General features: G+C 33.6%; 1 protein-coding gene across 1 annotated transcript in view; it reads left to right on the top strand.

The window, feature by feature from the left end:
* sif (guanine nucleotide exchange factor still life) overlaps positions 1-17955 on the top strand; it is a 262789-nt gene that overhangs the window by 142006 nt on the left and 102828 nt on the right. Inside the window, exon 21 of the mRNA XM_077428526.1 lies at positions 12591-12739. Within this exon, the coding sequence (XP_077284652.1) occupies positions 12591-12739 (149 nt within the window). The remainder of the gene's footprint in view (positions 1-12590; positions 12740-17955) is intronic.

Below are 17955 nucleotides of genomic sequence, written 5' to 3' on the forward strand. Positions count from 1 at the left end.
AAACATAAATTAATACATAACGAAAATAATATACTCATCAATTATACATAAAAAAAAAAAATACATTTGAACATAAACATAAATACATCCATGCATAACATAAAAAATAGCATTTAATAATAACAGATAAAGTAAAAATATCAAATAAAATATAGCATAAGGAATGCCTTGCACCTACAGCCAGATTCAATAAATATGTAAGAAACAACTACAAGTAGAAAACATCCCTGTAAGGCCCAAATGGAAGAGAGTTAATCAAAATTTCACTCATAAATCACAATCAATCATGAAAACAATGATGAGCGCAGACTACCAGGTAAATGGGTTAGAGTAATTTCCGACAATTTACGCTCACTAAGGTGGAAAATATCACATTCAGTCTCGGCAGCAACGATTTCATTAAGAAGTCGAATAGCTCTTGGAATAGGAGCCATTCGAAAAAGGACTGTGCGTGCAGGAGGTACAGCCAGCAAATGATGATGTCTACCACGCACATAGTGATTAGGGACATAAAGTCCCAACTGCTCCAGCAACAACGGGCATGACGTATTACCACGTAAGAGCAGGAGAACGAAACGAATTAATGAGAAGTTTCTCCGAAGTTCAAGGGAATTATACCCAAACATGCCCAAAAGGAAAGGAGTGGGGTAGAGATATGGGTAATACCCATATTCTTTCCTATATAGGAAACGAAGAAATGCTTTTTGCACTTTCTCAATCATCAGAGAGTAATTTGCTTCATGCGGATTCCACACAATCGCATTATACTCTAGCTTACTTCTCACAAGCGAATTGAAAAGCAAGCGAGAAGACAAAGGATTGGAGAATAATCTTGCATATCTCAAAACAAATCCAAGTCAAACATTATAAATGAGTTAGAGTTATAAAGACGTTGAAGTTGCAGTTTTAATCTATCAAAGATACAAATCATCATATTGTAGAGTTCAAAGATATAGGGATGATTGCGGGAGAGATAATCAAAGACGATGTTGGTCCATCAATGTACGTTTATTGTACATTAAGTATACACACGTGCGCGTACGCACCTACCGGTGGCCGTCCGGCTAGCGGCTCGACTACTCACTGTCAGTTGGCGTCACACTTCTGCCAACTCACAAACAGTGTACACTCATGTGTACCACTGTTTGTACATCACTCCTCAACATTACTCATTACATAATTCACGCACACACATAAAATCCCACAATATCAATAAAAATTTTATTCGTGAATAAATCAACCAGAAGTGCAATTTATGTCTGTCTCATTTTCAACGGGATGCGGTGTGGTGTGAAGTCGTAAAATTGTCTTTTAGCAATTAACTCAAATTGATGTTGCAACGTCAGAAGAGCTACATAACGAATGAACCTTTGGGTTTACATAATTGAAACATAATTCGGAGCTACGACTCTACATCTACATCTACCAATCTACATCATATGTACATATGTGTGTATGTATGTTCGTGGGTACGAAGTGCTCTCGGTCATTTATCTGGCAGCTCTTGAGCATTTCGCGGTTTAGGGACGACCCTTCCGGTCTGGAAACGCGCCCCTGGAAACGCCGCAGTCATCGGCCATTGTTTGGAGATTAGATTCGCTAATCTGCACAGTGTCCCGCGTATACGTACACAGTCGATACGAACGCATAATTGAGTCCAGATTGAATAAACGACGCGGGAAAGAGCGGCCGCTTGTGTGTACGCCAGCCAGCATCTCTGCGGTATAACGATCGCATTGACGTCACGGGTCGGAAAACGGGTGGGACGGGCGGAAAAGTGGAAAAGCGTCCCGGGGAGAGGAAGAGGAAGCGGCTGTTCGTGAGCGGCCGAACAAAAACCTAGAGAGACTGCGAGACGTGTCGCCTATACACAATTGCGACTTCAATTCTCCCTCGGTCCAGATACCTATTATGTGTCCTCGTAGTCTCCGTCGAGACGATTTAACCCTTACGATGCCGCATTACAATCGTCGCTGTGAAAAATTTCGCCCTGCCTAGTTGCCGCCCTCGAATGTTATTGGGGTGTCTGTCGTAACGAGACGGCCAGTTTCAATTGGGTGTCGCTCTCGAGATGGTTCTAATTGACTAAAAGGTTATAAGAGAAGGTCGCGAAGGGAAGAGTGGAAACAATCGAGTTGAGTAGAGCTCGGGGAAAAATTTTACGATTGGGAGAAGTTTCGGTAATATATTCGACACGATTATTATTTGTAAAATTTCTTTCTTCGATAGTAGTATAGATTTATTCATGTCTTGAAATAATATAATTTATTTACATATTTAGCCTGTGTAAATATTGATGGTTTTGATACATAAAAGTGTACAGCTATACATATATGTACATATATATATATATATATATATATATATATATATATATATATATATATATATATATATATATATATATATATATATATATATATATGTATATATATATATATATATATATATATATATATATATATATATATATATATATATATATATATATATATATATATATATATATATATATATATATATATATATATATATATATATATATATATATATATATATATATATATGTATATATATATATATATATATATATATATATATATATATATATATATATATATATATATTTTTTTTTTTTTTTTTTTTTGAAAGCATTCAAATAGTGGCGACATAGTGGGTAGGATGGTTTTTGCCAATTTGATGGAGGAACCGTTTCAACAAAGAAGTCAGATAAATCGTTAAACTCTGAAAGTAAAAAATCGACTTGACAAATTCCAAGTCTAACCAGCAATACTACATATTATACTCGGCATAAATTCTTTTCAATCGAGGTCAATCCACGGAATCATACCCGGAAACCTCTCGGTGGTTAGTATGAAAGCAACCTCCAAGCCATGCTGCTGGCTGATAATATATCTTAGGTCATTATGATAGTTTCTAATAGTTTATGATAGTTTCTTTGAAAAAAAAGATAAAAAAACCTATTTAAAATTCTTAGCACATTTTACGCGTAAAAATTAGTAAAATAGTAGTATATACCGACCTGGATTCGGAATTACACGTGTAATATTATTTATAAAAAAAAATAATAAAATATAAGGATTATCTTAGAAAACTTATGATTATGTTATATAAATCCGGATGAAATTGTTTTGTTAAATAAGAAAAAAAAAGAAGTTTTGAAATATAATTGAAATAAAAATAAAGACAAGCCTCTTAAAAGAAATGTATTTTTATTCATGTGAGCTTGGGGTATAAATATTGCATTTTGTTACTTGCTTGAATAAGTATAAATAAATAAATCATTTATTTATCTTAAGGTGAATTATGTAACTATTTGAATATACACTGTGACACGTATGATTCAATACAGTCATTTTTTGGTTTAGCAACAGATTCAAGTAATATTATAAATCGTCGTCAGCGAATATTAAATTTATATTGTAGTTTGGGTCTGAAGTCCCACTGAAATTAAATTATCTCTCTTGATAGAAAGAGTTCTTCATATAAAGGCATCAGAGAAAAAAAAAATTTTGATGCCTTTATATGAAGAAATATAAATATTACCCTTATTTATTTCCCACTGCCTTTTTACAAGGTATGCTAGGATTTTGACTTACTATCTTTGAGAAGAATTAATATATAAGACTGATGTGACGCTTTGGGGCAACCTGTTAGGTCACACTGGTAATTTTATTGTTATTATTATTATAAAATAATAAATAAAATAAAGTAAATAAATCAGTGTCTTCTATTTTTGTATAAAGTTTTTACACGCTACTGAAGTTAACATACATAAATCAAACTAAAGTCTATGTCTGCCACCATCCGTGAAATATGAGTTTACAAATGTGTGAAATCGATAAACACGATAATCGATAAACACGACTAATTTTTATTGTTCTTTTGCGTTTCGATTCGCCGGAAAAACTTCTGTCAGACGTTTAGCGCAGCTTTTCACTTGCCCTCTCATACGCGATTCCCACCCCTCAATATATTCCTTGTGAAACTAACGTTAGATTGTTTCGATTAGCGTAGTTTCATCGCGTGAAACGAGGCATCAAAGCATCAGGGTTATACAATATATACATACGTATATATATAATATATATGTATGTATGTACGTATATAGACAAAGAGCGTCTATATACGTACGTTTATATACGAGCGTCTATATACGTATATTTATGTCGCGTGAACGAACGCCATTAATCCACTACTCGAAGAGATGGCGCCTTTTAGCACAGTTTCTCAAATATTTTTCATCGGCGACCGGTATGGGTAGGATCTGTCTCCCCTTTCTACGATTTTCGTTCTCCTTCGGGACATACATACATATTGAATCGGTCGCTCTACATAAACACTACATAAATCATAGACCATTATTTCGCAGGACGTGCCGCTTGAATTATCAGACCCTCATTGTGGTTGTCGGTTTTCCCCTTTTGCCCTTCCCCCTGAAGCCGGCCTTCCGCCGGAAAATGTCGACACGGTGAGTTTTCCTGTAAAGTCGTAGTATTGAACAAGTGCGTGTGTGTGCCTTGGAAAAATTGAATTATTCAATATTGTAATGTGTTCCTTGCAATATCATCACTGAAGTCACATACGTTGTCGCCCTTTCGCCGTAGGCGTATTATAATATATCTGAATGTGTTTTTTTCATTTGACTTCGTTATATTTGTATGTATATATTTGAAATTATGACGACGCTATTCCCATTAATTAAATTCAATTCACGTTTAGATAAAGTATGATCTTTCCCCATAATATAAAAAGACAGTCGCATATTCAGTTTGAATCGATTATCGGCAGCAATCGCACGTGTGTCGACTTATCGTGCCGAATCTTGCGCCAATATTTTTATTTTTTCAAATTGTAACAATTATAATGAAGAAATTAAACGAAGCTATAAAACAACAAACTATAATCCTGGAGATACTAGCAAGTGGTAACATGCTTACCACTGCCAAATCCAAATGTATCAAAGAATCCGTACAAAGATTGTTGGATATTTTAACTGATGAGATCTCCGACAAACGAACACCACTCGCATCTCAAACTCAGCTGTTCTCCGAAGTAGCGGCTTCAAGCTCCGGATCCAGACACTTGAAGGTGGCGAACACGGGGATCGCAGCTAAATCTCCATCTCCCGCTGTAATCATATACCCCTGCAAGGATTCTGGAATTTCCAGTTCTGAAGCAACACAAGCCACTCTCCAAGCAGCAATTAACCCCACTAAAATAGGTGCTAAAGTAATAGGTTTAAAAAAGGTCTGTATTACTTTCGTTACAGCTTCTATTCAATTTGATTTCAGAGCGAATCGTAATCCAATACTAGTGATCTAAACTTTGAAAGTGCGCGTTGGGCGCGCTCGAGTGACGTATTTGAGTCATTTACGATATTCAGAATATCGCAATATCGATCTCCGTGTAATTTGCTGAAATTTCCGCAAACGGAAATTTTGGATTATTTATGTGTTTTGTTAATAAATATGAAATATGTCTATTTTATGAGGTCGGTTTGAGTCAATGTGTTATTATGGCTATTTTTTTAGAAATGCGACCAGAAAAAAGGGAAAACTTCGTGAAATTCGCGGCGAAATGACATTTATGTGAGGTTGGAGAAAATTCACTTTGAAAAATGTACAGATTGAAGGGGATTCCATTTGATTGATGAACAACATGTAAATGTCAAAATATTGTTTCAATTCCGAAGTGACATTCGATATTAAAAAGAGATTTTTCCAAGAATCAATCGCAATTTTATACATCGTGAGAAAGAATAATAAAAAAGCTGGTTCTTTTGATCTTATTGATAAAATTCGACGAGTTGATTAACATGAAATTTTCACATGAATAAATTTTAATTTTTTATATTTTTTTAAATTTTTTATATGAATAAATTTTAATTTTTTTCATGTATTATTTATACGTGCTTCTTTTACCACAGGTAAAATAATATTAATTAGTATTATTATTTTAAAATTTAAGTCTCAATTATAAAATTAATCATTTTTAAACAAAGAACGATAACGAAGCGAGGAAGAGAAAATTATATAAATATATATCTACCTATACATACATATAATTTTTAATGAATTTATTATTTTTTAACGTTAAAATATTTCAAATTTATTTTGAAAATTTTGAATATTTTAGTATAATTTATGTTAAAATTTAAGGGAATTTGGGGAATCTTGATTGTGGTTACCACAACTAGACAATGTCGACTTAATGAAACTTCACCGCGAGAGGAAGAGCAAAACATCATTCGAATTTCACGTCACGGACGTTTTCGCGTTGACGAGGGACCAAATTTTCACTGACTTACCAAACGTTTGTCCTCCGAACACACTTGAATAAATTATTAAGTTGCACGATTTCGCTGCAAATTTGTAAACAATTCTCGCAAGATTAAATTTCGGCAGAGTTGACAATTTCACAGATCGGACTGGGTAGCTACCCATTAGCGGAAAATTCCGTCGGAAGTCTTCGAACTTGTTACTCGGAAGTTTATCGTGAAATTCAACACGCCTCGGAATAATTTGATTAAAAATAACGAACTATGAGTGAAAAATCAGCGTGCGTGTATGTGTGTGTGTGTGTGTGTCGGTGGATGTGAGATGATGAATTTATTGTGTTAAAATTTGACCCTATTTTTTCCTCTCGTATTCGTGAAAGAATAAAGTGAAAATACATGGAAAGAGTTGCCCGGTCGAGTATCCTTGAGTGTGTATCCTTTTTTTTTGTCGAGGAAAACCCTCTAGTTGCAGACAAAGGGTGTGTCATCCATTCAGAGGGTTGGTTGGTGGGCAGTAAGTGGGCCGCTTCCTATGCCGCTAGGGAAGTCGCTCTTTTCATGAAAACTGAACGCTGAATTTCCCTCTTGCAAATTGAAACAATTCACGTCTCACAAACCCGCATTTGAGAAGCGTCGTTTCCGGTTTGTTTTTACGCTTGAAGTGTCGGTCGTCGTCGATTGTCAATCCTTAGTGTGAAACGGACTTTACAATTTTGCTGACTGTATTAAATTTCGTTATATTATATTGGGGGTGAATCAATATTTATTTTTTTGTACGAATGAATTTAATTATTATTTTCATTGTTGAGTAATATCGCATCTAAATGACTTTAAAGGCACTTTAAAATCTCAATATGTAGTATTTCTAGAAATCATATCCTAGTCCAGCTGCAAAGAAGTTTGAATCTTAAAATTTTATATATGCATCTACGGAACGAGAGCTGCTGTATTACTTACTAAAATATATGAATATATGTACAGGACATACGTATTTTAACTAAGGATTTAAACCGCCAGAGAGCATCACCCAAAGTAAATCAAATAGACTTTCAATTGATGGAATCCTGTAAACTTCCATATAAACATGTATCAACATCATAATTTATTGAAAAAGACTTATTGTACAAGACAAAATTATTCTTGATGTCATCGAAGTTTCGCATCTCCAAGAGTCCATCAGCACCAATAGGATGAGCTAATCTATTATTTAAGGTTAAGAATCGTATATGCCCATACAAACCATCGCCTTCAATCATATTCGTATTGAGTTTATTTGTACACCATTCCCGAGGATGAAGAAAGGCAGCTCTGACAAAATTGGCGAGCACCATAGCAAAACATTGAATACCTGCAAAATCGGAATTGAAAATATTACCATTACCTTGATTCTATGAGGCTGAGACGACTCAATAACAGGTTGTTGGTCAGCAACACGAACCAAATCACTTTGAAGAAACTGAACATCGTGATGTATGACCACATCTTTATAGAGAAAGTTGTTAGAGATCAACCAATGTAAAGTGCTAAATACCTTTGTACGACATATAGTGAACTGCCGAGTGATGTCGAGGTTTTCGAGACACTCGGTCGCCACCACGAGTCCCGAGTTATCAGTAGATCTTGGCAACATATCTGAAAGCTTCTCACTTACCTCAAAAATGTCTTGTGCAAAAAGTACCGCCTGTCCACGGTACCCATATTGTCCAAAAAGATCATCGTATTTGATGATCTTCACAAAAGGAATGACCCTGGACAAGAGTCGGACCTCACATTGATCCAAGCTCACCAGGATCCTAGCTGTTCCAGAAAGCCTTAGGAGGTGGAGTGGTCTTCCTGCTGTATAAATGCTTGTTGCATCGAAAACACAATAGTAAAACTGTTTTCTGGGCAAAAACAGTATTTAAATATTCTGGAGACACAGAAGTGAATCTGTATGAACTAACCTGATGAGGATAACACCGTTTTGTACATACCTCGCAAGTTTTATCACAAAATGTGTAGATAGCATTATCGAACCGTGTAATCAGTTTATCTCTTAACGAAGGCAAATGGCTTATTAACAATAGTACATATGTATAATATAATAATAAAACATCGTAAAATATCGGAAGGCGGTATAAAAATAGTTTGAAATCCTAGCGGAGCGGTCAGTTTTAGATTTAAAGGCGAAAATCACAAACAACAGGCCGCATAGAAACGTCAAACTATTGTAAAGTACCGTTAGTCAAGCGTAGGTAGTCATTAAAATCGAATTTACGGCCAGCATCTTCTGACGTTCGCTTATATCACGATCAACGTTTACAACAATATGAGTGACCAAAATATATAAGAGAGATAATGAGAGCCTATAGAGCAAATTTTATAAAATATAGAGTGAATTATATGCGTTTAAACAATTAAAATCGGATATGGCCAGATCACGGCGAACAGGTTAGAAGACAAGGGACAATAGCTCGATAGACGAATAAACGTCAAATAACCCGAATATACACGCGTTGTATACGATAATTTATCTCCAACGTAATGGCAGACGATACATTAACGTATATTGATGACCAAAATGAGCAATATGGCAAAGTATGAAAACGATCGGATAAGAGATATAAAAAATGACTTCTTAAACGAAGACCATGTGAAATGTAAAGGAGGTTTGTAAAAAAAGACGAATCTTTAATTCGGCTACTGATATTAATATTAATAAAATTTCAATAACAGATATTTTTCATACCTTCAATATTTGCATCGTATTTTCATTTCAAATACTACATGACATATTTAAAGTGTGTATATTTATGTATTGTCTGACACTATGTAGGTGTAATAATGATATAATATATACTAGTAAAATATTTGAAGCCCGGATTTTGGTACAAAGTTAACCTAATACTGTTCAAATCGGATAGACCTTGTCAATTTGAGCTTTCCGACAGGTTATAATTGGATTGCAGTGATCAAAATGGACGAACAAGTTAATCTGCCATTCTGTAGCCAATTTTGATGTAATTATATTATGATATTGAAATGTTCCCAATAATATTGAATTATAAAAATATGTGGGTTGTTTTTAAACGAGTCCCTCGCGGGAAAACTTATCCACGAATACACGTACAATAATATTAGATCAATAATTTCCACGTAATGTTTTCATTCGAGGACGTGCCTGTGCGTGCAAAGCGCTTTTTGTATGTCGGGAAATATTCCTGTCGAGTTTTTACCCTTTGCAGTCCACATGACGGGAATATCTTATTCGCGGGTTTATCTTTAAAGAAACGGGAAGCTGAGGCCATGCCTGGCCGGGAGGGACGAGTTTTCCCGGCTCACACGTAGGTCGCGTTTTACCGCTTTTCCCGTTCCCAATAAATTTTCCAACGAGAGGGAATATTCAACGACTGCGAAGACGACTTCGACGACCACTACGACGCTATTATTAGCATAACGGCGTTTGAATTATAGCGTCGTTAAGTTCGGCCGTTAATCGTAACGACCCGAATCCGATTTCCCGATTGCCGAATATTCGCGTGTGTGATTTTTCCGAACACGCATTCACCGTTAATGTGTGTCTGCAACGAAACATATATCATTATTTGTTGGAATATTCTACTGTTTATTTACATGCGTGTTAGTGTAACGTAGTTTGCGTGTGTGCTCTGCCGTTTTTCTCGCGCCAATAAAAGTTTTCCGACCGCAAAAGTTCGCAATGAAAAATTGAAAGCTTTTATGGAGTGTCAAAGCGTCGAACACGTAAAATAGAAAAATATAAGTCGTTCAAAAGTTGCTCTTGCGCCAGGAAGAACTTAAGCAAAGTTTCGCCTCAAGAGTCGTCCGAGTATTTACGCGATTGATTTCAAAAGACGAGAGGGTACATTGGAGATTTAAAAAAAGTTGTAATAAAATAAATCCGCCCCATCCTTAACTACATCCTTGGTTTTTTTACTGCGCTGTAAAAATAATCCAGAGTGAAGCTTTATAACGGCATTAAAGAGAACTAGGCAAATGTACGCGGAATCGTAATAGGCCTTTGGATAAAAAGGGTTTATATGTAGTATAATAGTATACACGCGTATATTATAATGAAACAAGTTTTCTTTTTTACGATTAACCGTTATGTGAGCTTTCACAAACAACTTTACGTTATGGGTTATTTCAGGGGTTGGTCGGGTGAATAATAAAAAAATACAAACTTTCCTTTCCTCCTTCTTATTTTCACGCTGCGGTGTAATTTACAACTGGGAGAAGTAACATAAATAAATATACTACGGGTTCGGAAAGTGGCCCTAAATGGTGATTACGAATCTGCAGAGTTCTTATGGTATTTTACGATAATTTCTTCTATTTCATTAATCAGTCCGTGGCTTTCTTTCTCTCTCCTCACGGTATTTTATCGGTGAATAAATTCAATTAAACACGCCACACTGCCGTTCCTAATGAATGCTTTCTGAGAAGTGATGCGCACTCGCTATTAGGTGTTCGACAGAGTTTTACGATATTACTTACAGTCTGTTCTTCAGCTTCTTCTATGAAGTTTATCCGATTCGAGTATATTGATTGATTCAATTATATCTATACTAATACATTTGACAGACACACAGAATAGCGCTATTATATATACATATGTATGTCATAAGCTTAGATTTTTCTTTCAAGTATTATTACTTTGATAAGTTTGAATAGTATTTTTCCAGTTTAAAAAAATATATAACATTTAATTATCCTACTCATCTGACATCGAGTATTATGTATGTAATATCCACGTATCAATTAGGCCGTCTCGAGAATCACTTGACTGTGGGGGAATTTAATCGGCATTATTTCTCCCATTATTCTCAGAAGCGTCTTAATTTCAAAGAAAATGTAAAAGCAGTCAAGGGCGAGGGGGGTTTATTTTCGAATATGAAACCGGCCAGCCGTGAACGAACCGGTTAGTCGGCTCTTGCTTCGTTGCGCTATACTGCTTTTAAATGTATGTACGTACGTACACACCCTCACTATAATAATTCCAAACTGGAGGAAAAACCGTGTTTATTTTAAAACTTCCACTAAATCTCGACTTTCACCTTGCCCTCTGCATTAGGTGAGTGCCTCTCGACGTACGTAAACGTTCGATCGTAAACTTATGCGCGTGACTGCACCACTTGTTAAATGTCCTTTTGTCTTTCCACTTTGACCATTTGCCTCTTTTCTCGATGAAAAATAAACACTCATTATTATTGGAGTACACAGCTAAATGTTTACAAATTTAAGACAGAAAAAGATTAGTACACTTTTTGAATATTCTTATTTTTACATAATAGCCAAAGCGTAGCACACTAGTAAAGCGATTTATTTCTTTCGAATTGAGAGATGATAGATTCAACCCCGTCCAAAATCGAAAAAAATATTAGTATTACGAATATTTCATATTTTACATAAGTGTCACCTATGTATGTACATATATTAGTAGTTGATATATGAGCCGCTATATTTGAAAGTGGCGAAAGTTCAATTTTCAGTTCTAAAAACACTATTTCTGTTTGACTTATTTACACAAATTGCTATCACTTGTTTTAATTCAATACTTTCAGTATCTTGGAAAAGCAGAATATGCGTATTTCAGGCCACCAGTATATTTAATATTCTTTAACGCAAAATATTATATTAAATGTTTTGCGAGATATTTCTCGAAATGGAGAAATGTGAAATTATGCCACTGTCAAGTATAGCGGCTCATATAATGGAAAAATAAATAGCATAATTAATATAAATAGAAACTTTTTTAATGTCAATGTTATGAAATAATATTGAAATACTGTATGTTTATGTTTTTAAAAAACAAATTTCTATCTATTATTTAGCAATATTTTGATGATTATAATATAAAATACTGATCAATCGCCTCTTGTTTGTGCGATAATTATTGTTGAGATGGTTTCAAACACAATTAGTAGCAACCGAAAATTTAATATTTATCTTAATATTATAATCCAATCTTATTTCTACTCTAGAAAGGAAATGGGAAAGCACTCGAGATAAAAAAACGTTTCTCAAGATAAGTTCAATTAATGAAATTTGATTCAAATATTTTACTACATTCAAATTAGGATAATGATTTTATAAGAAGGGTTCAATTAAAATTTTGTACTTTTCTACGAAAGTCTTCTTTATAATTGGCGGCTGGAAAACCTTCGTTGAGACTCTGCACTACTTGGCAGAAAGTAAAAATGTTTGGTAGATAGAGCTGCAATGTACGAAGTGGAGTATTTTTAATATTATGATTATTTTGATTAATTGTTTTCTTTTTTGTTTGTTACAGATATCTGATGATGATCGTATGTCATTGACGACTGCCGTGTCCGATGATGATGACGGTGGCGAGAGCGCCATGAACTCGCCATATAAGGGCAAGCAAACGGGCACGGCTGCCGCTTCTTTCAACTGCACCGGCGCCGTGCGAAAGGCTGGGTAAGTCGATTTTATTCATTTAGTCCATTTAAAATTGATGAAATCCATCCGAGTCCAACTTAGTCTACTCGGATCACAACTTATTCCCCACAGTGTGTATCAATCCAATCAAATTCAGTCAAGTTGTAAGAATTTAGTATAGTTCAATCAATGCGTATACAAATTATAATACTCGTCGTTCAATTTTGATGGTTTGAATTTATATGTGAATTGTTAAAAATTAAATGAATATATTTAATTTTGACAGGTGAAAAATTCACCTGAATTTTTTTTGTTTAATTTCTGCAAATCTGCAAATATATGGTATGCAATCTATGTTTAAAATAATTTTTCATAAACCAAGATTTCAAAAGAGCTAGTTTATTTGTATACTAGTACAAATTCAATGGTTTTGAATCGGATGAAAGCTTTGCTTAAAGTTGCATTTTCATAATCTTGTTATGAAATATTAAAATGTAGTAGACATAGTTTTGAAATTCTAACTAGTGATAAATGATTTATTTTATATATCAATAATGTAAATAAGAGTTTCAGTTATAAGAAAAATAATCATTTAACATCAAAGAACGAAAGGACGTAAAAAAAGTCGCATAAAATATTACAACTCGCAAAATTTTCTACCTTCTCTTTTTTCATTGCTTTAAGACGTGAAAGTTTCATTCAAAATTAAAATATCAAATCTGACATTGGGAAATTTACGATCATATAATACAACATGAAAATTTATGTCCGTGAAATAATAATAATAATAATAATAGTAGGTACTTTCAAATTTGAAACGAAAACTTTTGATTTAGCGTTCGACTTTATAAACGTTCCGAAATTTCGACTTTGTAAATGTAGCTTTCGAAAAAAAAACCATCAGAAATTATATGACGTATATATATATATATATATATATATATATATATATATATATATATATATATATATATATATATATATATATATATATATATATATATATATATATATATATATGCATACTTAATTATGTGTATAACGTTGGATATTTATTTTCACGAACGGTCACTGGATACGTGACGTCAATTGACGTGAACGGACGTAAGCGTGCGTATGAAAGTTGGCGCGCGCTGCTTCTCGTAATTGTATTATTGGAGTTTATTGTCTCGTTTAATAAAGGCCGAATCGGGAAAATTAATGAAGGAAAAAATACATAAATGGTCCATAAAGGGTTGTAGGGGAAGAGCTATCCTATTCTTGCGTTTGATGACGGTGTACTGTTTTTCTTTTTTTCCCATTTTCTTTGACCCATCGTATTTGTTTATTATTTGGGTCACTTTGGGCCACTCAAACGTCCGCTATACAATTAAGATTTATTACAATTATTTTATTTTGAAAAATGCTAGGATTCGTATGTATGAAGTTGAACCTGAAATTTCAAATACGAAAAGGTCATCACCTCTGTTGGCATGACCTTTATTGACCTCAAGATGCGATTGGATAGCAATTCTCCGTGTACGTGCATTGAATTTCAAAGGATTACGTGGAAATTCCAAAGGTTGAAAATACGATGATGCCCTTGCATATGTACATATATAGTACATAGCATATGTACATAGCATTTTTTTCGGCTAGTTTTAATTTCCATTTTTAATTAGATAAATTTGGTAAAAAAGATTTTCTTTAAAACATAGACGATAACATGGTGTCCTTTTTTTATACTTCGTGTAATTGTAATAATAAACCTTTTTATATCCCGAATAAAAAAATATTATTTTTCAACGAACACCTGCATACTTAAAAAACAGTGAATATACAGGAATATAACGGATGTATTCATATTATGCGCACATATTCAAATTTATGTAAAAATTGCCCGATTTCCAAAAAGAAAAACGTAAAAGTGTGTGTGTTTGTATGTATAATAATACTTTACTTTATGAAAGGCCGAAGTTAGTAATAAAATATTTATGGGAATTTCCCTTATTGCCGAAATGAGTTTCGAGCGAAAAGTTTCGTAGGGATACGTATTAGAATTTTATGAATGTTTGATGATGAGCGAATTCTCAAATCACCGAAAATAGAACGAGTATTTTTCTTTGTGCAAAATTGAAGTACATATTCTGTGCATCACTAGTCTGACACATTCCTTTGTAGCACTGACGGATATGTAATAGCATTCAGTTACATTTTGACAGGAGTTGACAAATTATGTTAAATTTTAATTGAATGAAATTTTAACAATTTCCAAATAAAAAAATTACATTATTCGGAGGCTTGACGCATTTTCAACCATCTTTTGTTTCCTCTTTGCCGGAATATATAATAATAAAAAATTTCCGCAGTGAAAAATGAAATGAAATAAAGACGAGGGGATACCGTTGGACACGTGGAAGAGCAGTTTTGAAGTTGGCTCGAGGCGACAGCTGTCGTCAAACACTGTCCGAAGTGTGTTGAATATGCATGACCGCACGCCGCACAACGGTTGAGAGCCACTCTCAGTCACTCTCAACCATCCTACCCATCCTCTCTCTCCTCCACATCCGAAATGTCGATAATCCAATTTTCCCGATTTGAAGAGCTTAAATCGACCGCCTCTCGCCTCTCTCCCACCATCCGATACTCCCCATTCCTAGGAGTTTTGCCCATTAGCAATCAAAGCTCGATCACTTTGCACCTTTCACTTCAAATGTCAAGTGCTACAAAATATAATACCCCATATTATGTATATACTCGCAGTATAAATCAATGTTTTATCGGTGGAATAAAGCGATATTTCAATTCGGCAAATGCGTATGGCATCACGACGAACGGGGGACTAGGTATCGCGTCCGTAAGGACGTGATAGAAAATCAGAAAGGTGAAATTAAGGGTGGATTTTTCGGAAAAAAACGTCAAAATACACCATATCCGACAGGATATTGTAAAAGTGTCACAGGATCGGAATCCTATTAATTTCTTTTCAAGGTAAGTTCGGATTTGCCAGAGGAAAATGGTGTGAAATGTCACCAAAGCAATTTGTGTCGTCGTTTTCGAGCGTCTTATTCTGCTGTCAAGTGTGAAAGGAGCGTAGAAATATTATAAGGATATATTTATTTCAAAAATGGGAAATGTGTACATTAAAGATAAAACGTTAAATTTACTACTGTTTTCATTTTTTTTCGGAACAACCAGCAACCGATATCCTGAACATGGCTACATTTTTTTTTTAATATCAAAATTGAATTTTAAAAAAAAAATCAAACTTATGTATATACATACGTATGTTTTAACATTTCAAATGATATAAATATATGAAATATCACCTACTTTTAAACGTAAATACATATTTTTCTTCATTGCTTTGGGGTAGATATTTATTTACCATTTTACTATTAACTTTAGCTTAAAAGTTACTATATTTTGAAGTAACTATGTATGATCATTTAAATAAAAACTCTAATAGGACATAATAAATCCTATTTTCGGCAGAAATGTATTTTAACAAAAGAGTTATATATGTAAGTTACTTTTCGCAAAAGAGCGAACGCTGAATGTTCTATTGTTTTATATTATATACAAAATATGTGAATATAGAATGATATGTATGTGAATAAATATAATAAACGTACAAATCATTTCAACCAAATAATTGAATGCAATAAACCATAGGAAGTTTATGAACGACGAGGGCTAAAGAGGCACACAATGATTTAATTTTCCCTTTCAGTCGACTGAATAATTACAATCCTTCATGGTTCATTGCTGAAAACGATTTTCAGTAGAATTCAATAAACACTCACATGCACAGACGCTTATATATAACCCATAAATATTTATTCGATTAAATGGATCTTTATGTATATACATACATAAATATGTATGTATGTATCTATTTATCTAAATCTGTTAGTATCTTATATAAAATGAAGATGAGATAACAAGCGACTCTATCGAGTCTGTAGTATTTTCTTTTTTATTTATTTATTTATTTTTCTTCTCTTTTTTGTAATAGGATGAGGAAGACAAATTTCGTTTCAGTCCACTTGGCCATTTTTACAAACCTCTTCTTACTTAGCTCGCAAACGATTTTTTACTATCCTCTTCTTAATTATTCTTGCAAAGCTGTCTTTAAAGCATCTCTATTTAAATTCGTAATTGATTTCATGGTTATTCGGACATGGATAAAGACGCACGTATCGACGGAAAAACAAACTAAAAAAAAGAGCACGACAAACTATATATTTATGTATGTGTATGTACAAAGGTATTTTTTAATATAATGGATTAAAATTCTAAATCCATGTTGTGTATTTGCGATTCAAAAACGAAAAACATAAACGTGCGATGAAATTTAAGCAGACTGTCGTATGTACATACATACATACATACATACATATGTATATCACGACGCTTCGTGAAAAAAAAAATTAATTGAATACCTCCGACAATATCAAAGGTAATACGTTTATAGCCTTTGATGCGTATTAAGTTTCATTAAAGCTTTGCGTTATTTTATATGATATGTCGTTATTATATTAATTATTATATTATTTAATGTGGTTCAATGAGAAAACTTTGTACCAACCATCATACATTGTGGTTTATAAAACTGGAACATAAAATTTATTATTATTCTAATTGATATAACCTCATTGATCTTATAGTCAATATATTTAGATATGTATATACATATGTATATCAGTGGCGTGCGCTGGAAATTTATCTGTTTCTATCGCACAACTTTATTTACATTAACGCGAGTAGGATACAAGAGGATGCTGTGACGTCATACTGCATCCTCTTGTGTCCTGCTCGCACACACGTAAGGCTGTGCGACGAAAGCAGGGAGAATTTCACCGCACGCCACTGATATATATATATATATATATATATATATATATATATATATATATATATATATATATATATATATATATATATATATATATATATATATATATATATATATATATATATATATATATATATATATATATATATATATATATATATATATATATATATATATATATATATCCCCATGGTGAAAGAGGAAAGTATAGATATTCACGGGTGAAAATCGGAAAATCGGAAAATTCTCCATTCTCAAGCTGCTTCCGTGCGCATAATATGCGGTTTATTGCGTGCGGCGAGCAAACAACGATATGTGCCACTTCACATTGTGACAGGTCGGATTGCGGATTTGGAACACGTTCACGAACACGCACACATACGTCATGTCTCTCGTTTGAGACGTATCTAGAACCGTA

Source organism: Arctopsyche grandis, chromosome 4, assembly GCF_051622035.1.
Source record: "Arctopsyche grandis isolate Sample6627 chromosome 4, ASM5162203v2, whole genome shotgun sequence".
NCBI lineage: Eukaryota > Metazoa > Arthropoda > Insecta > Trichoptera > Hydropsychidae > Arctopsyche > Arctopsyche grandis.